This window comes from Rosa chinensis, chromosome 7 (genome assembly GCF_002994745.2).
Source record: "Rosa chinensis cultivar Old Blush chromosome 7, RchiOBHm-V2, whole genome shotgun sequence".
Taxonomy (NCBI): Eukaryota; Viridiplantae; Streptophyta; class Magnoliopsida; order Rosales; family Rosaceae; genus Rosa; species Rosa chinensis.
The window spans coordinates 57,402,488-57,424,485 of NC_037094.1; the positions used below are offsets into that span (position 1 = coordinate 57,402,488).

Sequence of the window (21,998 nt, forward strand, 5' to 3'; positions counted from 1 at the left end):
TGTCTGTAACATTCTGAACAATAACAATCTCTCAGGACATATGACTCCTCTCTCCAGATGAAACCTGAGACTCTCCATCCTTCCCATCTATAACCTTCAAATCCACCATCCTTCTCCTTTTTTCTTTTTTTTTCCCTCTTTTTTTTCAGACCCTACAAATTGTAACGAAAAGAATACCAAAGAACCAGGAAGGATGCAGACGGACACAAGAACAAAAGGGATGAACTTATGGACAAAGAATAAAATCAACTTGTAGAAGCAAAAGAACCAATTCACGACTTACAGAAGCAAAATAACCAATTCGACAAGAAGAACCTTGGCAAGAGAATCAATCAACCAAAAGAACCAATTCAACCAAATCAAAAAGGACCGAATCAAAAGAACTCTATCCTTCAAATCCACCATCCTTCTCCTTTTTTCTTTTTTTTCCCTCTTTTTTTTTTTCAGACCCTGCAAATTGTAACGAAAAGAATACCAAATAACCAGGAAGGATGCGGACGGACACAAGAACAAAAGGGATGAACGTAAGGACAAAGAATGAAATCAACTTGTAGAAGCAAAAGAACCAATTCACGACTTGCAGAAGCAAAATAACCAATTCGACAAGAAGAACCTTGGCAAGAGAATCAATCGACCAAAAGAATCAATTCAACCAAATCAAAAAGGACCGAATCAAAAGAACTCTATATTTGCAGTAAAAAGAACAAACCGAGTCCGAATGGATCTCGACTCTGATACCAAGTCAAGAAGAACAAAGGAACAAAAGATTTGGGATTTTCTAATATATTATTTACCTTCTCCAAGAACGGAGTATATATGCAAGATACATCAAGACCTATTAGGAAACCAATTACAATAGAATAATCATAATAATACACAATATTCACGATCCTAATTGCATGACATTACTCACGCCAACAGAACACTAGCTTGAAAAGGCTGCATCACTGCTCGTCCCCACTCCAGAAATACCCTCACCAATCCACCACCATCTTCAAACCAAACCCTGCCGCCATATAGCATGGCCTCATCATAACTCCAAGAAAAAACCCGGCTAGACAGGTAGAGGAAAATAAGAAGAAGAAAAAGAAGAAGGCTGAAGCCAACCCAAAACCCCAAAAGGGGACGAAGCCGGAACCATCGATCCCAATCTATGAACGCTCAGTTTTGCGGCTAGACAAAACCCTAGTACAGCAAAAAATCTCATTTTAATAAGGTGCATAAAAATAAAAAGCTGATTAGGGTGGCATTGCTTATAAGGACGTGGTTCTCAGCACAAAATTTTGTAGAATATGACTGTCTACAGGTGTGCTATCAACAAAACTATGGTTATTGCACCCCACAAAAAAAATAGAGAGATATCATAAAATGAAAAGAAAACCATAACCACAATGGAGCAGAAGACAAGGAAGGACATTCGATTCCCAAAAGTTATGCCGTGACAATATAGTAACTGGATATATGTTCATCATATATCCTATACAATCCAAGCAAACTTCCTTCATTCTGTCCTACTTTGTTTTGTGTTCCTCTCATAATCATACTCCTTTGCAAACCCATCATTAAAATGTCTACACTTTATAGCGTGTCCATTGCACTTGCACCTTTAAGTTCTGGTTGGTACTCTCTTGTTCATCATGAATTCCCAGAATAGTCGAGCACAGATGGAATTGTCTCAAAAGATGTATGGGATCGAAATTGAAAAAAGCACAAAAAACAAAAGGACAAGGCTAGCTTAAGCATCCATTTCTACCCAATCAATCAAGTTTTCTGTGGGGTATGCTAACTACCTCTCCCAGTGTTTTTAGTCCTCAGACCAGAAAAAGGCCGCGCCGTCTAGTACCAGCTTGTCCCTATTACATAATCATCACACCAATAACAATCCCCCCATTTCAATTTTTATTCTAGAAATTGAAAATTAAAACCTAGCATTTTCAAAGCCGTGCAAGTCACTGACCCTATTCAACGACTTCTTCATCATAGCTACCTTAGCCAGCTTCTCCGCGGCTCTCCACGCCGAAGTCGGCGTCAGCGGCTCCCCGTTTTCATCGACAGCCGCCGACGCCGCCATTTCTCTCTCGCCTACTCTCCGCCGCTGCATTATCATCATCTGCTGCTGCTGCTCCTCCAGCTGATTCTGCCTCTTCCAATGCAACTCCGCCAGCTGAGCCTCCAATGTCCGCACGTACTCATCAGCCGAAGACAAGCCGGACTGCATGAGCAGAGCTCGAGTCGATGCTAGCAAGTGATGTGCACTTTGGAAGTCATTGTGCTCAACCAGCCTCCGTGACTCCGCTACAGCACGCGTAGTCATGAAAAGTCTTCTCAACCGTTGGATCTTCGGATTCAAGGACACCGATCGGACGGCTGACTGCGTGAGGGGCACTACTAGTCCCTGCTCCTTGCCGTAGACAACTTCTTGCGTCGCCGGGTCTTTGTATAAGCACCGAACTGACATCACATGGTGGGTCCCAGCAGCCGATGTAGGGATACGAAGCTCAACGAGCAACTCCCTCTCTTCCTCGGCGTACAAATCTCCGAGCCGAATCGAAGACGAGCCGTGCACGGTGGGCCGTCCGTTGCAGGAATAAATGGCTGTTATCTCAGCCGGAGCCGAGCCGGATGAGAAGCCGAGCTGAACTCTCAAGTCCTGAACCACGACGCTTAGTAAACCCCCGACGCATTTGGCAAAGGCGTCCTCAGCCGGCTCCTGGCAGTAGCCGGCGTTCTGCCCGAACCCGAAAGCATGAACCGGAATCTCAATGTGGGCGAACCGGGTGGACGACACGTCGTTTGAGACCTGACGTTGATTGGTTGAGCCGGAGTTGTTGACCCTCTCGTCCTGACCGTCCGATAAGAGCATGATGCTCGCCACTGGATTCCTCTCCCTCCGGTCTTCCAGAACCTTCGTGGCCTTCATCAAGGCCTCACCAACGCTACTCCCTGGACCGCAGACCAGCCGGTCAACGATGCGCCGAGCCGCGCGCTGGCCATGAGCCGTCATTCTCTTCAAAGGCATCAGTCTCTTTGGCGAAGCCGAGAAAGCCACGATGGAGAGCCGATCAGCCAAGCCGAGCGAGGATATGACCAAACGCATGGCGCGTTTCAGCATCTGAAGCTTCCCGCCGGTCATGCTGCCGCTGACGTCGAGCACCGTCACCAAATCGATCGGGGCACGGTGGGAAGGGTCCAGAAGCGACGCGCAGCAGGTAGTCTGACGAGCCGGCGCCGGCGGAGCCTTGACTGTCAAAGCCACGGCGTAGGTCTCGAAACCCCGGCCGGAGGACAGCGAAGCAGCCTCCGGTAACAGCCTGACCTGCACATTGTTCCTGAAATCTCTGCCATTATTTATCTGAGGATCATCAGAATACTTGACGGAAGAGGAAGTGTTGGGATTGACGAAAAAGCCCTGGAACTCTTCGACGTCATCCTCGGCGTCCTCCTCCTCCTCCTCGGGAATGGGGATAATCCGGCCGCCGACGGTCGGAGACAAGAGTGGCTCGTCGTCGTCGTATGGCTTCAACGTGTATCTGGGGGAGGCGGATTCAGCTAACACCTTTTTCTCTTCGACTTTGGGCTTGGGGGTGACAGGTGCCGAAACGGCGTCGTTGGCTGGCGGGTGGGAATCAGGGCTGGGACTCTTGTGCATAGCCAGTAAAGGAACGTCTTTCCATGTGGAATTGCAAACTGGGCAGACAAGGCTTCCATGCTTCCGTACATAAGAAGCTATGCAAGGAAAATGAAAGGCGTGACTACACTCTGCTGTGTAAATCGCTGTGCCTTGCCCAGTCTTCACACTATTCAAGCAAATTCCACAGCTACTCTGAAATTCAAAAAACCCAAAAAAAAAAATTAATTAGAATAAACAAGGTCACAGTCGTGCTTAATATATGAAAATGGTAATAGAAAAATGCTAAGACTTACTCGAAATTTGAAGCTGTTCTTGAAGAGGGAGAGCTTGAGAGGGGATCGAGGAGAAGACGGATTAGACGATTTGGGAGTGCTGGTTTTGATTTCAAGGACCCTCGGGCTCTCGGCAACACTATTATTCGTAGGCATACTATTCGATTTCTGAAGTAGAGATTCCGACCCTGTTTTACAACGTAGTTTCGGAGTTGACGGGTTGCTACCACCGGAGGAGAAGAAGCTCAGTCGGGTTCTAGGGCTCGGGCTCGGACTCGGACTCGGGCTTCTCTGCTTTTGATCTGAAACTCTGTGTTCTGATGGATCTCGACGAATCGTGGTGCAAAAGGCTCGTCTCCAACCAGTACCCATTTCTCTCGATTAAAAAAACCACTCGAAAAGATCAAAAGGAAAAAAGAAGCACTAAAAGCTAGTCTGAGGAAGAAGAAGAAGAAAAGTGGGTTTGTTTTTGGTCGATCTGAGGACAAAAGGGTAGGACTGAATTTTGTGAGAAAAGCATGGGATCAAAGCAATGAGGACAAACTATTGAGATGAATAAGATAAACAGAGAGACACAGAGATGGCATGGACCTGTTTATCTTCTTCTTCTTCTGCTCTCTGTTTTACTCTATGGCCTTTGCTTCTCTCTTTTCTATTAAATAAAAAGAACAAAAAGATCTCTGCGCCCAAAGAGACTAGAGATCTACTGCTACTCTATCTCTCTCTCTCTCTCCTTTCTGATCGGATTCAGATGCTCACAGACTCGAGGTCTTTGCAGAGGATTGAAATATTCATTTATATTCGTTGGAAAAGGTGATTCAGGGATTTTATTTACCCTCGGTAACCGCCACGTGTGGGTTTAATTTTTCCTCTTTGTTTTTTTTACTACGTAACCGGTCAACTTCTTCGGACCACGTTAAGCCCACCGCATATCTCACCTGTATGATTCCCTTTCCCTTTTATGCTCCATGCTCGTTCAGGACATTAGCTCCACGCGCCTGCTTCCGTCGTGGTAGCAAAATGGGTCACGTGATCCTCATCACCGTGACAGCCCAGCATTTCTCATTCGATGAATTTTATCCAATATATTGTGTAAATGTATAATTACAGTATACAGGTAATAAAAGGAAACTGACACAGATGGAACGGGCTCGGTGGGATAAGAATGTAGATTTTGTTCTTCTCTTTTCTGTTTTTTTCACACCAAAACAAAGATGGTAGATTTACTGTATAATATTCAATTTATTAAATGGTTCAATGTATTTTTAGCTAATATAAGTATAGTTTCTAGATTGTCATTATCAACCCGTAGGTAGTACATGAGAATATTTCTAGATAATAATTTCACTAGTTTTGGACTAATATCTAATTTGTTATCTTGTCAGATATAATTTTTTATCTTATTATTTATGGTGAATTCGGATTATAGTAACTAAATTCTGATCACGTGTGGACAGTTTTAGATTTGTGGACTGTGGTAGGTCTGTAACACATGAAATCATTCTTAAAAGACTTTCACAAATTTAGAAAAATATGCCGTACGTGGTATTGAAGGATCTAATATAAAATGACAACTTAAGAATGTAAATAGAACAAATATCTCCAATATTAGAAAAGTTAAATTTAACTAAATAAAAGTCGAAATAAAGATGAAACATAATAATATCAGGTAGATTTAACCCTTTTTTTTTAACTGAAGTTGTACCCACAGTTAATATGAAAAGTTTGGTTAGTTTTTAAGGTGGGGTGGGGGTGGTCCTACTAGCGTGGTACGTACCAACTAAGGGTACCTTTCAGCATATTCAAAATTTCGCAAGCAGTTGTAAATTTAAAACAAATGGGGTAAAATGGTTGGAGGACCAGGCAAGTACAATGGAGGGCATGTCAGTGTTTTCGAGACCACTACTGGTGATGGTAGACCAGTACAGGCTCAGGCCCTCCCGTTAGGTACAACAGCATATCACGGCCGAACTTTACATGAACCCTATCCTACTTAGTTGCCCAGGTGTCCACCATCTATGAATTTTGGTACAATAATAAGTGAATAATCCAGATAAATAAACTAAGTTTGTTTCAATCATGTTGTTAGAAATGATAACATGGGAGTAGACCATGCTATCGGATACGCCTGATACAATTAAATTGCCGTGATTCAGTATGATTATTACATGAGCATTTATGTTGTGTACACACATGATCAAAACGAATGTTTAACTATGCACGTACGACGGTATAATTAACCGATCAAGTCATGTCAAGACGAACTTTGAATGAAAATGCGACTCAAAATTGTGTACTATACACGAGATGCATTCAATTGAAAGCGGCTTTTAGATTTTACGACACCGAGCATTGATTTAGCTCAATGTCATATAAAATACAAACATACATAGAGATGGGTTTGTCTGTGTTCATCCAAGTACCTTATCATCTTTGCATTTAAAACCACTCTATTCGCACCTCAATCCACTTCTTCCAATCGTAATAATCTACTCTTAGAGACCATATTACGACACGACAAGACAAACTCATTGATTGATAACCCTTTTTTTTTTTCTTTATAAAGAAAAAAAATTACAATGACAAACCATGACAACAACCTTGTCCAGCCAATCCAAATACAACCTTAAAATCTCTAAGACGTCACACAATGAAACTCTCCCTACACACAAATAGAATATCTTAAATAGAAATTCTTTTATGTACAGGTAGTGCAAGTAACCAATCATTGATCTTTATAATTAAAATTTTTCTAATAATAAACAAATTTATTTAATGTTATTAAAATTTTTGTGATAATAAAAAATTTATTTAATATTATCTAACCGTTCATTCGTGTTTGTGTAAGTACATGTCGGTAATCTGAATCCTCCCTACTTGATAAACAGCATCTACATCCTCTTAGCTGGGGCTACCTCCATTATTGAAACCAGCAAAAGCCTCCAAATTCCACCACTCACAGTACATTACTTACACTTAAGACTTATCAAACCAATGCGCCCTTAAAGCTTCACAATTACAGCTAGAATAGTTTACTAGCATTTAGTTAGTACCTTCCCAAAAAAGAATCACAGGCATAGTAAAAATTCAATTGCTGTGTCAGCAAATCAATTGGTCAATAATTTCGACACTACTACTCTCTGACGGTGTGGTCCCCCTAGCCTCCCCCTTCCTCCGTAGGTCTCTCAGTCCAACGCCGTTAGCTACTCTGCTACTCTATCTCTCCAACTTTTTATAGCTTCCAGTTGCCGACGTCATCTTCGTCAAAACCAATAACTGAAACAAAGGCTTTGTCAAACGTCAAGTGTCAACTCCGCTTTGGGAATAAGAAAGCTAATCTTAATCTAATCATTTTTTAATTACCGACTTAACCTCTTTTTGAGTGTTTTTCAAATCAAGTTAGGCCGGAGTAAAAAAAAAGCGGCTTTACTTTAACTTTGTTTACTATTATCGATTGTGGCTAATTTTTCTTCCTTCTGGATCACTTACGTGCAGAAGCAGGAGACACGACTTAAATGGTTTTTGTTTGGGTTGACAGCACTCAACCTTTGGGTAATTTTTTTTACCGCGAGGAATTTTGGATTTTGTTTTTACCCTTTGGGGTTGGCTATTATTGGTTTGACATGATGGGATCGTTTCGAAAGTTGCAAAATTATGGGTTCTGAAGAGAGCTGGATTGGATCCCCAATGGAGAATTGTTACCCAAGGTAGGAAGGTAACCAATCCATCATCCATGGTTGTGTGTGTCCATGTGTGAGTATCAATCAAGCACTAATGGAACGTACTGGAGTTTAGCTTTTTACCTCACGCAATGGTACGGAGTAGGACGTGGTCGCAAAGTAAAGTCTTACTGACTTACTGACATGGAATGTCATCTCACTCTGGTCAAGTATGAACAACGCAACATGCTTTATCTAGTTTTCCGATTCTAAATATTAAGACAAAAATTAAAATTCTGGCTTCAAGAATATCTTTTTTGTTCTTATGTCACAGTAATTTTGTATTTTTCTATTTTATGATAGGTAGATATTAGATTTATATATAGAGAAAATCGTCTGAACAGCGTATTAAGGCAATGCCATGGCTTGCCAAGTTGATGTCATGACTGGCCAAGACTTCCTAGCGAGTTCAGATTATTAACTTTCATACCTATTTTTAAAAAAATATCAAAATGGTACCTAATGATTTAAATCCGATCTAATTTCGTACCTAGCAACAGTAAAAACACTAACCCCGTTAACTTTTCAAGAGTATTTTCATCATTTCAGTTTTTTTTGTCTTCCCTTCTATCCTGGTCCTGGTTGAAATCCACATCAGCAACAATCCTCCAAACCCATTAACGGTCGTGGCTTCCAAAACGCCACCGCCAAAGGAGCTGTCGTTCTACGAGCTGCTAAGTATACCCGAGTCTGAATCCATTACGGAGATCAAGATGGCATACAAGCAGCTCCTCCTGACTCTCTACCTTCACCTTCACAATTCCCAACACCAACCTCCTCAACAACCCCACTCTCATGCTCTGCAATTTCTCTCAAGCCCAATAGAAACTACCCCTCTCGGAGCCCCACTTACCCGAACCCGAAGGGACCGGAGCCGCTGTTCAGAGTCAAAACCAAATTCAATTTCAAGTATACAGAGAGGTAGAGCTCGACGAACTGACCAACTTTCATACCGGATTTGAAATCGAAGGTCGCTGGAAAAGATGGAAACTCACCAGAAAAGTCAAAACCTTCTTTCATTCGATTCTCTCTCTAGGAAGTTTCTCTGAAGAAACTGAGACCACATACACAAAGGGAACATCAAGTCGAAGTCATCCATACCGATGAGATGTCTCGATTTGGCCGGAATCGGAAACCACACCTAAAAACCAGATAAGCTTTCGGGCTTTGCTTTGCCACCATCGCAGGTCGTTCAAAGTCGAAACGACGGGATTGCACTTCGCGCCGCCGAGAGGAGTCCAACAATGCCGATCCGACGTCTAGGCGAGGCCAGAAAATGGAGGTCAAGACACCCAGAGACATTTGGGTGTCCAAATCAATTTCTGGAAATAACTTCCCAATCTTAGCCTTCACACTCGCTCCTCCTCCGACTTGCCTTGCATGCTGCTGATTATAAAACCCCTATGCATCAAAATCAATCTCTCGTTCTTCTTTCTTTCTTCCTCTAAAGAGACTGTTGTGAAGTGAATCAATCAATCAATCAGAGAAAGATAGAGAGAAAAGAATCTGAAAGCAGCTGAAAGGAGATGGTTAACTCCTAAAAAAAGGTTTTTGTTTCGGAAATAGCGCTTTTGCCCCTGAAAATTTAACGAGGTTAATGTTTATACTGTTCCTAGGTACAAAAAATTATATAGAGTTTAAATCTTTAGGTATCATTTTGAAATTTTTCAAAATATAGGTATTAAAGTTAATAATCTGGAAAAGTTCAGACACTGTTTGGACGGTTTTCTCTTATATATAATCATCTTTACTAATAAAAGGAGGCCTCAGTATGTAGAATGAGCATAAAATCCTAACAGCCGCAGTGTGCCGCTCTCAAAACCAAGACCCTAACGCGGTACGTCGGCCTCCTACATCGCTACTCCATGGCTTCCACAGAAGATGTCACCGTTACTTTTGCTGCTTCTCTCGCTCTGGCCGGAGATGATGTCGTGGATATCTCTCATATGGCTAGAGGGAGAACTAAACATGGAACACAAGCTTTCTTACTGGCTCGTCACGTAATGACAAAGAGATTCAGCGCCCCTGAACTGCAACACCATTTATGGCTTATATGGGTGCTTAAAGGTGGTTTCAAAATGCAAGACAGGAACACAGATCGATACGACTTCTCGTTTGACTTTCGCAGGGATCAGAACAAGGTCCATGGTACTTCAACAAGGCCTCCGTCATCCTGCAAGCTTATGATGGCCTTGCTCAACCCCAATCTGTGAAGATGGAAACCTTATACTTTTAGGTGCACATAAGCAATATTCCACTGGCCCTGGAAGACAAGAAAATAAAAGGAGGCCTCATTTTAATATCAAACCTTCACTAAAATTTGACAATCCCAACACACAAGTTCATTTTACATGGATCCTTTAAATTAAGGGTTATTATTACAAATGGTACCTGAACTATACCTCAATCTTATCGATGGTACCTGAACTTCAATTTTGATCACAACCAGTACCCGAACTTTTCGATTTCATTTTAAATGGTACCTAGAGCCACCTCCGATTACTATTCCGACTAAAAACGGCATGGGAGGCGATCATAGTGATGATTTTTGATGATTTCGAGGGTTGCGATCATATATAATGATGATTTTTTGGTAATAGACTTGCCTTGAACTTGTTTTTTTGTTTTTTGTTTTTTTTAGATTTGGCTTTTTAAGCCGGAATAGTGATCGAAGGTGGCCTTAGGTACCATTTAAAATGAAATCAAAAAATTCAGGTACTGGTTGTAATCAAAATTGAAGTTCAAGTACCATCGATAAAATAGAGAATAAGTTCAGGTACCATTTGTGATAATAACCCTTAAATTAAACCCTAAAGGCTCTCACGACCACGCAAACCTAAGAACCATAACATCCAATTCCGGTATCTGTGTTGGTGGCTTCTGCAACCAAATCCACTGATCTTCTACTTTATCTCGCTGCCTATCATGGCAAACATCGACTCAATTACTAGAAACTTTGCTACTTCGATTGCCATCGAAAGCAGTGACGTTATCAATATCTCCAGCATGACTGAGGGAGGTGCACAACATACTTCCCAATCCTATCTCTTAGCCCGACCCCTCATCACGAAGCCAACAACGACGATGGATCTGAAGCGCCATTTCCGGCATGTTTGGGTTTTGAACCAAGGTTTTAATGTCCAGCAGAGGACACCAAATAGGTTTCTGTTCTCATTTGATCTCAGGAGTGATTGCAGGAAGGTGTTGGTGGGCGGACCATGGAGTTTTAACCAGACTCTCGAGGTATTGTAGCCCTATGTTGGTATTGCACCGCTGCGGTCAGTGCCTATGCTTAATTTATTCTTCTAGCTTCTGATATGCCTCCAGCGTTTGAACAACGGAAAACCATTGCAAATGTGGCTACAGTAGCGGCGAAGTATCTCGACATCGATGGGAAGCTATTTGATGTCACAGGGGAGATTAGAGTTCGGGTCTCCCACTCGATCCTGAAACCATTCTTTCTGAACAAAAAAAAAACAAAAAAAAAAAAAAACCCTAAAGTTTGCTGAGGGTGTTGAGCAGGAGGTGCACTTTCTGTTCGAAAATATGGTGGGCATGTGTGATATCTGTGCTTGTGTTTTTCATGAGAAAGGACCGTGCAACCTTAACATGGTGCCATCTACTGTGAAAACCGCTGAGCAACCAGTAGCTCGTAAACTAGACCTCACTCACCAGTTTCTTGGATTACACGACCATCGGTTTAAGGAGGGAACATTTAGGTTTCAGGGCATCACTACGCCCATTCTGCCACCGGTTGGTCGTTCATCCCTTGCCCTTGTTCCAGTTAAGGCTGAAGTTCAGGATAAGATGGGCATATCTTTTCCCTCCCCAAAAAAATTGCATTTCTTGATGTCTAACTTGCTTGAGGGGAAGACAAGTCCAGTTGCCTTTGGAAAAAAGGTTAAAATGCCTGAATTTTCTTCGAAATTCAGCGCCGAGTCTTTGGGCCTTGTAGAAACTCCATGAGGTATGTTGGTGCCGGCTGAGGTTATGTTGCCAAAACCATCACTTGAGTTGCCTAGTACAAAGAAGAAGAGGGGAAGGCCTTTGGGATCCAAAAATAAAACTACTAAGGCAACGAAGGTCTCTGCCGATGAAGTCTTAACTGTTTTGTACTCGGGTAAGCCTCCAAACCCTAGCTTGAAGGGCAAGGAAAAAATCTAGTTCAATGTGGTAGGAGCCTATTTACTACTTTTGTGCTATTTTTCTATAGTTTATAGACTCTCACTTTTTAAATAAGTGAGCTGTTAGTTCGAATATAGATGGTCTGTCTCTATGTATCGCAGTAGTTCTCTTACTACTACTTCTTGATCTGTCGTTGAAGGTAGAAGGATATGTAATGACCATCTTGGCATGCGTTTAATGAAATCTACTTTTCAAAAATTTGAAAGTCCCAAAATATCCATTAGAATAAAAAATTAAAAAATCGTAATAAAATTATTTGAAAAGTTACTATGGTAAAATAAATGACATAAAAAACATAATTATGAAAAAATTGTAGTGGGTGAACCCAACAATTGTTCGACAAGAGAACTTTCATGATTTTTCTTTCAACCTCAACAATAACACAAACATCGCATGGGTATGAAACTATTACATTTGAATGAATTATAAACTTTGGTGTCAAAGGTTTCACAAAAATTTAAATACTTATAATACTGTTCAGCTTAAAAAAAAAGTCAAAAAGGAAAAAAATTTAAGAAATGAGAGGAATTTTCACATTCTCATTTTTTTTATAACAAATCGTGAAAGCGTCACTAGTATTAGAGGATGTGCATAAACGGAACATGGATGAGGATTGATAATAACATCCATCATTCTCTCACCTCCTCTGATCTGACCTTAAGTGCTAATCTATGTTCTGTTTCTACATCAATCTACCTCCCTAGTGTTTGTGTTCATATTTTATACTCTGTTGCGTTGTCCTCGAGTTCATAAGTAGATAAGGGTGGTCGAAGGAGGTCAATTGACTCCTAAATCCTTTGCTTTTATTTTTAAATTCCAAGAGGGTATATTTTTGACATAAAAAGAGGATGCAAGAGAAATTTGTTAAAATATTTTTACGGTTGTTATAAATGTATAATGTTAGTATTTACAAAAGCACATGACCAAAATTTTAATAAAAATGTTATCATACACTATTATTTCCAAGAACCCTATAGTTATCTTTAAGACATTTGACGATTTATAAACGCCGTTAAAGACATCTTGTCCCACCACATTATCAAACAATCTAATTTCACTCCGATAATTTTAAGACATCTTGTCCCACCACATTATCAAACAAGCTAACTTCACTTCGGTCGGATTTTACGGCTACATTAAGGACGCCAAACTTGGCTTTCTAGTCTTCCCCTTAATTATTATGTTTTTTTCTTTCTTTTAGAGTGGAATTTACATTCCCTAAATTACAAACCACACTCTTTTTCTAATTTTATAATATATCTCCAGGTTTCTGTTTTTAAGTTCTCAATTCTACCCTCCAAATGCATTTGAATTTTCCAGCACCCCATATATAGAAAGACAAAAAAAAAAAAAAAACAATCAATACCCGACCACCACAATGCAGAGCACCGCCACCGCCGCCCCATTCCAAACCCTCATCGTCCTCACTACTGAGACCCTCTCCCTCTTCCTCCGCACCTCCCTCACCGTCCGATCATTCGCCGACCGGTGGTAGCCCCCTCCGCACCAAGCTTGCCTTCCTCTAGACTCCATCACGGACATCTCTGGCTAGCTGCACTGGGCTGAGAACCCTCTCCTCTGTACTCTCCTCCCCAACCTCCTCTCCACAATTATGAACTACCCTCCACTTATGCAACCTTTGCTTTTAGCGAATCATATACCCATCATTTCACCACAATTAAAAAAGCTTTAGCTTTGTTTCTGCAACTAAATTTTCCAGAAAAATTGATTCGTGAAACGATCAATGAAGCAAATTAAAGTCCTTATAAGATCTCGGTTCCATTTGGGATTTTCCAAGAAAGGTTATTTTTGTTGCCTACTCCCAAATTTGGCTTCATCCTCACCATATTTTCTCTGTCTACTCTCTTTCCAAACCCAGAAACACAAAAGACAGATAAAAAGAAATGCTTCACACTATTCAAAAAAAGAAAATAAATTTGGATTTCCATATGATAATGATGTACCGGCCATTCTCACGAAGCTTTCAGTTCAGAAGACTGAAGATATGAATTGAAAAAAAATATCAGATAGAAACAATTTGGACTCTGTTCAAAAGGATAAACTTGGAAATTTTATAAAATTTGATTGAGCAAATATTAAAATATATTAAAAGGAGTGTGATTTGTAATTTAGGGAGTGCTAATTTCACTCCAAATTAATAACATAAACTCTAAAGAGTCCAATCCATTCCCAAAATATAATCCCCCGTCCACGTGGCAGAATCTAAATCATTGCACTCTAATTATGTTCACTTCAGTCAAAGCTGTTGACCACACAAATTAAAGAACAAGAATTTGTGAAATGATGGTTTTGTTTGTCTCGAGAGAAACATCTAAAAACCCATTTCTATTGCTTTTCATTAATTCTGTTTTTCCAAAAGCATGTTTCTATGGAAATTATTCTATGCACCGACGGTGTAAGTGACCCAACCCTTATAAAATAATCTCAACCCTTGATATTTATTATCAACTTTATTTTTAATAAACAAAAAGTGTATTTAATGCAATCTAACCATTCATTTATGTTGGTGCAAGTGCACGGCGGTGCACTGAATAATCTCTCTTCTTTCTATGTGTTTTTATTTTCCATTTGATTTTCTTTGTCCAAAAACAAACAAGAGGATTTGAGGACCTACTAATTAAACGCTCCAACCGAGCTAATCAATAAAGTTGTAATGTTCTATTATTATAGACGTACCAGAGACATGTTACAAATCTTAATAATTCAGAATTATTTGTTTCAAATTTGTAAGTATGAACAAACCCTAGTTTCTTCGTATACAATCATAAAATTTGGTAACTTATTTGGATGCAATTGAGTCTACCCAAGTTTAAATCTCACTAACATCGATCAAAGTCAACCCTCTTAGTGCTAGTGAGTTTAATTGGTAGGAGTATGATGATTGTTGGGATGAGCTGTAAAAATCAGACACCGGCCAGTTGAATCTCTGTTGGCTCTGCAAACCTTAACTAACAAGATGTAGAGCTGATTTGTGTAACTAAGATTTGCCTTTTTTCCTCTATAGTACACACCAACTTTTAATTACGCAAATGAGAGTGTTTAGAGAGAAATTTATCCTTGATGCTTTTTTTTTCATATTTAATCATGACCATAACAAGCTTCAGTATAGGGGAGTATCAATCATTCAACTTATAACTAGTATTATTGATAAATATAGTTGATGAATGACAAATCTTGGAGTTTTTGAATACAATAATTATTCTATGGTTCCAAAATACCACGTGGAATTGTTAAGCGGTGGTCCAAACCTACACATTTGTAACATTTCAACAATGTAGTTTCATGAACCGTTCGACTTTAAATAAATTTTTAAAGATAATTTCTATAAAAAAAATTAAAATAAAAAAAACAAATTCATCCAAATTGGAGATTCCTAACTCATCTAGTTATATCAAATAAATGAGTTATTTTGATTAAAATTAACATTCTCATGATCAAGTGTCAATTTGTTTGATGCAATTGCATACTGATTTTTGCAAAGATGATCATATAAAGGGTAGATTTAAAGCAGTTCAGCTTTTGAAACAACAATGCTAATTATATGCAAATGAAAGAGAGTTCGGACCTAAGTTTTTTCTGCAATGAAAATATATTTATATTTATATATTAAAAAGACCAATCAACTTTTCATGTAGACCAATCACATTAGCATAAGCCACCATACACATGGTGGTCCCAAACTATACCAAAGTTTCTTTTGTAGATATTTACCAAGAAACCAAATTTTGACATTATTTTGGCTGCTCAATCAACCTTATTACGTCGGCGTGTAAGTATCGAGGTTGGGGTCTTGGGTGCCCTTTCCAGTTGATTTGACAACAGGGGCAGTTGCTTGATCCACTGATCTCCACCACAATGTAGATCAAGCAACAATCCCCGTCGTCAAATCAACCAGGAAGGGCACCCAAGACGCCAAACCCGATACTTGCAGGCCTACGCGCTCGACAGCAACCACCAACACGTTCGATCTGTACCAACGCCGTTGCATTTGACCTCAATCTGCCGACGTTGAAAGTCGATCTCCGAAATACCTGCAGAGCAAACCAAACCTGATTGCACCTGCAACCTTGTGTCGATCCCCCAACACGTCTCAGGAACGTGCCAGTGCTCAATCACTGCCCTTCAGTCAGCGACGAAATGCCGCACCACTGTTACACTGACGGATTGCTGCCGCCGTTGCTGCTCCTTTCTTTTTGCAGCGCTCAACTCTAGAGTTACTTGTGTTGTTAATTGTGTAATTAAGAATATTAATATGAACTATTCACTTATTGAATGGATATATATGAACGTCAAATCCTTTGATATTTTATTGATGTTTTAGTTGTAATTTTATATTTAAAACTTTGAGTATTAAAATTTGGTGTTATTTAGGATGTTCTCTACGAAAATCTTTATAATGCTTCTATGATCGCTAGAAGTTCAGGCTATAAGTCCTCCCCCGATGGGGCAAGAATTAATTAATAATAACATGGGCGTAGGAATGAGTCTCTTAGCTTGACTGGGTTTCAAACTCCATTATTTAAAAAAAAAATTTGTTAAAGCAAATTAGCAATACATGTTAACAGAATTTTGAGACGGATACGGATACACACGTAATTCTCAGTGGGGATCCAAATAGAAATGGTATTCAATCCCCGAACCCATTGCCATTCTCAATATTCATACAATTCAGTACTTCCCTGTCAGGATTTAAACGTTTTGAAAGATCATATAATCAATAATTTCCATGTGGTGAAAATAATTTAATTCTTGCAAATTGAGTAATGCCCACGTTTCTTGATTAAACTGTACTCACCACTAGTGTTCGTGGCATGGAGCTAGTATGCAACTTGAGCCAGTACACTAACATATGAATAGTTTTTTTTTTTTTTTTTTTTTTTTTGTGACACTCCATTATAAAACCGAATAGAGGCCTAGGTAACATTATACAATTCACTCCAAATTGACTACATTTAAAATCGAATAATTGCCTAAGAGACAATTTGCGTTAAATAAATAGTGTTAATTTTCGTAATTATGAGTTCGAGATACAATCGACAATTATGACCAAATTGATCAAGAGACATTAACATTTAAGCCATCTAACTATCTATACAATATTTCCTCTGAGGGTGGATCAATTTGGAGTTTAGGGAATGTCCACATAGCACATGACATAACTGGACACCCCATATGGAAAAGATCCCATCATTTTGCAAATTCCAAGTTGAGGATTTGTTGCCTGCAAACAATTAACTTGTTAATGAAGAGAAGATCCCATCACATCACAAAATTGGATTCAACTGAACCCTTTGAATTGGTCCTTGCATTGAACTTAATCTATGATACTGATTAACATGAAATGAATGACACAAGGCAACAAAATGGGGGTTGAGTGATACTTATGCCATGATCGGATCCTCACGTTTGAGATGGTTTGTTGCTTATTTTATTGATTAATTAAAATTTCTACGAAAATCAATGTAATGGGATCCAATAACACTTTAAGCCATTATATTAGTGAAAACGCTTAGATTTGATTATGTCATTAGGATTGAGGAGGGTTTTTTTTTTATAAGTAGGATTGAGGAGGGTTGGCATGGGGATCTTTTTAAGAGTTTATCTTAGCATTAACCCATTCAGTTCTTGCGTGATTTTCACTTCTCTCCTTTCAAATATTCAAATTTTCTTATTGTGTCTCACTTTTGTTACCCTAGCTAGCCAAAAGGAGAAATCATTGTCAGCCTGTATCATCTCATGGCGATTCATGACTATAGTTCTTTCTCTAAAATATATTCATTGAACCAAAATCGACGTAATCAAGTAAGCACACCCAAAGGGGAATGCATGATCGATGACTTGTGATGATTTCTATCATTAATTTTGATAGAAAATCTAGTAAAATGAAAGAAAGACTCAAATGTGATACCAATAACATTTGAAATCAAATTAGAAGAATAATTGAAAGTTGAGTAGTATAAGTTTTAGGGACAAACATTATAATTAACAAAACATTTTGATATTCAATATTATAAAATTTTATATCAATTTATCAATTTTTTAAATGGTGAGCCGAACTTGAAATACTTAATACCTTCTCTGAATAAATTAATGCTTTTAGTAAGTAAAACTATATGCTATGTACATACAACATAGTATTAGTAACACTAAAGACTTGTTTGAATGTCTTCCTAATTACCTAATCCAAAGTGTGAGGCTGTGGCCTGGGGCTCTGCTATTGAATCAAGACTATTATCCCTTTAAACAAATGAATTTAATACTAAAAGCAATAATTAGCTAAGGAAATTGAAGATGCAATTGAAATGAGTATAATAATAGAGATGAGCAGTTGGTAGTGGAATATATAGTTAGTTAAAACTGATTGTAATTGGTTGGTAAGGCTACCAAGGCACATGGGTGACAGAATTAATTAAGGGTATCTATCTAAGTGAAATTAATTTTTAGAGAGCGAGCAATTAAGGGGAAGGACTTGAATATTAGGCTTAACTCCAAATAAATAATAGCATGAGCATCCCCTTTAGTCTTTGCTGTTGGGATCATATATGTTATCATTAATTATTTGGATGCACATGTTTTAAACTGTTCACATTAAGTAATAATTGTAAAAATATATAAGATCCCTAACAACAACCACGTGTGAATAAATAAAGGAAAATAGCCTAAATAGTGTCTAATCTTTTTCCGATTCTAAATTTTTCTATCTCACATTCTAAAACTATCAGATTAGTATATGAAGTTTTCACTCCGACCCAGTTCTAATATCTAGAGCCGTTAGCTCCGTTACGGAGTCTGCCAGGTGGTAATTGTTTAAGAGTATTTTCGTCTCTTCATGTCTTAATCTATTATTTTTTTCTTCTTTTCTCTAAGCTTTTTTTTTTTTCCCTTCTCTCTCTCTGTGCTTCTTCTATGTACTTTATTTGATCAACCCAAAGACCATTCATCTAGGTTGGTAAAGCCATCAGGGATATGAAGAACCAAACACACGACTTGGTAGAGATAGCCCAGAATGGAGAATGAGTTGGTAAAGCCATCAATGAAAACTTCCTAGACATCATGGAAGTAGAGCTCACCCCAACATACTCAATCTTATCTCTAATCGTTTCGAAGTAGCATCATAATCAATCTAAGATTTCACCTTTTCTCCACTATTAAGCACCAAATTCAATGAAGAAACACTAACCAGTCATGGATACAAAGCTACCCACATTCACCTCTATATGATTCGCATTCAAATCATTCAGTTTGATTGATTTCAGTGTAAATACCTAGAAATCAATTCTCATCGTCAAGCTCAAACGACCCCTTTGCCGAAGAACCTCGAGCCCAAATCGGCAGGAACGAAAACGACCACAATATCTAAATCGCCGTGATAGAAAAGATCAATTTGGACGAAAACGACGCCGGATTACTGAGGCGTCACCCACCTCCGATCTGCCACCAAAGTTCATGACTTCGATTTGCACACAGAACCAATGATGGCTCCCCGCTGAGAGACACGCAGCCCCACTCACCATCCTTGTTCACCCTCCGCCGTACCTCCCAGCAGATGCACCAGAATTAATATCTAATTCTTATCGGAATCGAGCTCATTGATCACAATCTCGGCCTCTGGATATGGGATTTGGTTGCAGTGCTTCACAGAAAATGGGGTGGGTTGGCTACAGTGCTTCAGAGAAGGGGGAGATGGGTGCTCATAATACATTTGTGGGTGCCCAGATCAAATTTGGATCCCAATAGGAAAATAAATCGATTAAGACATGAAGAGGTGAAAACAGCCTTAAAAAATTGTCACTTAGCAGACTCCGTAACTGAGCTCACGGCTCCAAATACTAAAATTGGGTCTGGGTGAAAACCTCAGATACCAATCTGATAATGGGAAAAAAAATCAGACACTATTGGGGCAATTTTCCCAATAAACAAGTCCTATTCTTAAGTGAGTACAAATCAAAACCAACATGTTCATCACTATTATATATTTAGTCATTGCAAGTAACATAAAAGTGATGGTGATAACTGATAGGTGATATTTCTTTTTCGAAGGTGAAGTGTTTTTGTCTAGGTTTTTAGGCATAAGAGTGATGACTATGATGGAGATAAGTGCTTTGTGAGTGCCAATGTTCTTAAAATATGATGAATGGCATGTAGAATGAAGAAAAGGGCATTTGGCTCCGAAAATCTTAGTCGTTGTGTTTATCTAACGGCGAGTTTGAATGTCTGCATTAGGTCTTATATAATGAGTCTCTGATATAGACAAACCCTTTATTTGTTCGTTGTCACAAATGTAAAAGTGAGGGAGGTAATTAGTATACCATATTTCCTTTGAAATAATAAGTGTTTTTATCTAACTTTTGGCTTATATATTTCGCTAGTTATCATAAGTCTACGGTAACTTATATTTGTCAATGGTCAATTATATCTGAGCTATTAGATAGCAGCACTTATGTTTGGTGTAAGGACTATGTTGACTGTTTGCTTTTATTATTGTTAATGCAATCATTTTTGTATCAAAGATGAGAAGATTGAAGATCGAATATTACATCGATTTACAATTTCAAAGTTTATGTTGGTGCAATACAGGGCTAAAAATAGACATTTCCTCGTACACCAATTGACAAAGATTTCCCTCTCAACACTAGTATATAGATTATTGTGATGAGCTGGGGGTCATCTTAAGTTCTGCCGCGGTTAGAATATAATGCACATATAGACATTTATATACAACAAAATTGATTTTGATTAATAGGTCAATGATGTGCCGTATACAGCTCAGGATTTTAAGGACTATGCTTGGGATACAATAAAATATGAAAAGCTTCCAAATTCACTAAACATATCTTCTCTAAATTAATCTTCAAAAATTTCTCCTCTATAAATATAATATTGGGAGAATTTTTGATACATCATATCGTATTCGTTAAATGAAACACCGTAACCGTCTTACAGCGCTAAACCGTGATTGCAATTGAATTTAAACGATGCACAATCATAACCCAAGAACCGCAATACAAAAAAAAAAAAAAAAAAAAAAAAAACCTATGAATAAATCAAATTGACACATTTAAGTAAAATCTAGGATTTGGTTTGCTCCCCTCCTTTTGTAATACTTTTTTCAATAAAATCTGGGGTTATGGAGGCTTTCTGCCTCTCTTAATCTCCAGTTTCTAGCCAAATTTTTTTTTTATCCACTTCGAACTTAAAAAAATAAAAATAAAAATCAAATTGACACATTACAACACTACCCAAATGAGGATGCAATAATATATAAACAAACACATTTACCTGTTAGCTAATGTAGCCCAAACATATAAGGGAAGAACAACATTTTGGCTTGGCCAATGCATAAACAAATTGATTCAATAAGGCTCAAGATCTTAACATGGTCAATAGGGGTCTGATCAAACTTATTCAAAGGAATATTCTACCAAGTACGTTGAAATATATTGAAGCCTCCAAAATCCAAATCATTATGGATACAGAACCACTCATGCAACGTGCTTTACATAAAGGCTGTTTATTTTAAACTGATCAATTAAATTAATTAATGTATCAATTATATTAATCATGCAGATATGCATCAAATGACAACAATCATGCATGAGAGTCAAAGCACCAATTGAGAAAGCAGATAGTGGGAATTAAGAAGAAGTAAGAGTACAATTAATTAAGACAGAAATCTATCATTTTCATATTATATCAGTCTCTTCTTTGAATTGAATTCCAACTAACATTTTCCAATTTTCTAACCACTCCAACTCCCTCAAATTAGATATTATATATGTAGCAAAAGAACATGCAGGAAAACAAAGAATGGGTGCTTATTAGGCTAATTGCATACCTCTATGTACTAGTTTCACATGCTTCGAATCCATCTCAGATGCATTCTGATACTTTTAGTCGGCTTTTTTCCTTATAGTAATACATGAGAGTTGAAAACTGTTAAAGTACTTTATTAACGCCTTTCTAATAGACTACAATTTTTCCAAGCTCCAGAAAATCATAATGAGTTGAGATCGAGGAAGTCTTTTCATTTGCAAAAAGCTTGCTAAAGCCCATAATTTAATATTTCAGTAATTCGAAGAAACTGTTTTGTCATGCATGTCTGTAGTACATAGAAATTAAAATGAAACAAATTATAAATTAAGCGATGTTCATAGTCGCAGCGGAGGCGAT

General features: G+C 38.5%; 1 protein-coding gene across 1 annotated transcript; it reads right to left on the bottom strand.

Moving 5' to 3' along the window:
• Nucleotides 1-1,392: 1,392 nt before the first annotated feature.
• Nucleotides 1,393-4,687, bottom strand: LOC112176677 (E3 ubiquitin-protein ligase WAV3). Its single transcript, XM_024314726.2, has 2 exons — nucleotides 3,925-4,687; nucleotides 1,393-3,823 (listed from the first exon to the last, which is right to left on the bottom strand). Exons 1-2 carry the CDS (start codon nucleotides 4,273-4,275, stop codon nucleotides 1,919-1,921), a joined length of 2,256 nt encoding a protein of 751 aa, XP_024170494.1. The 5' UTR covers nucleotides 4,276-4,687; the 3' UTR covers nucleotides 1,393-1,918.
• Between the last annotated feature and the right edge of the window lie 17,311 nt (nucleotides 4,688-21,998).

Excerpts from the sequence above, each read along its gene's own strand:
- LOC112176677 (XM_024314726.2), bottom strand. The coding sequence starts at position 4,275 with ATGGGTACTGGTTGGAGACGAGCCTTTTGCACCACGATTCGTCGAGAT. Across the intron at positions 3,824-3,924 it reads AGAACAGCTTCAAATTTCGA|AGTAGCTGTGGAATTTGCTT; the intron begins GTAAGTCTTAGC and ends TTTGAATTTCAG.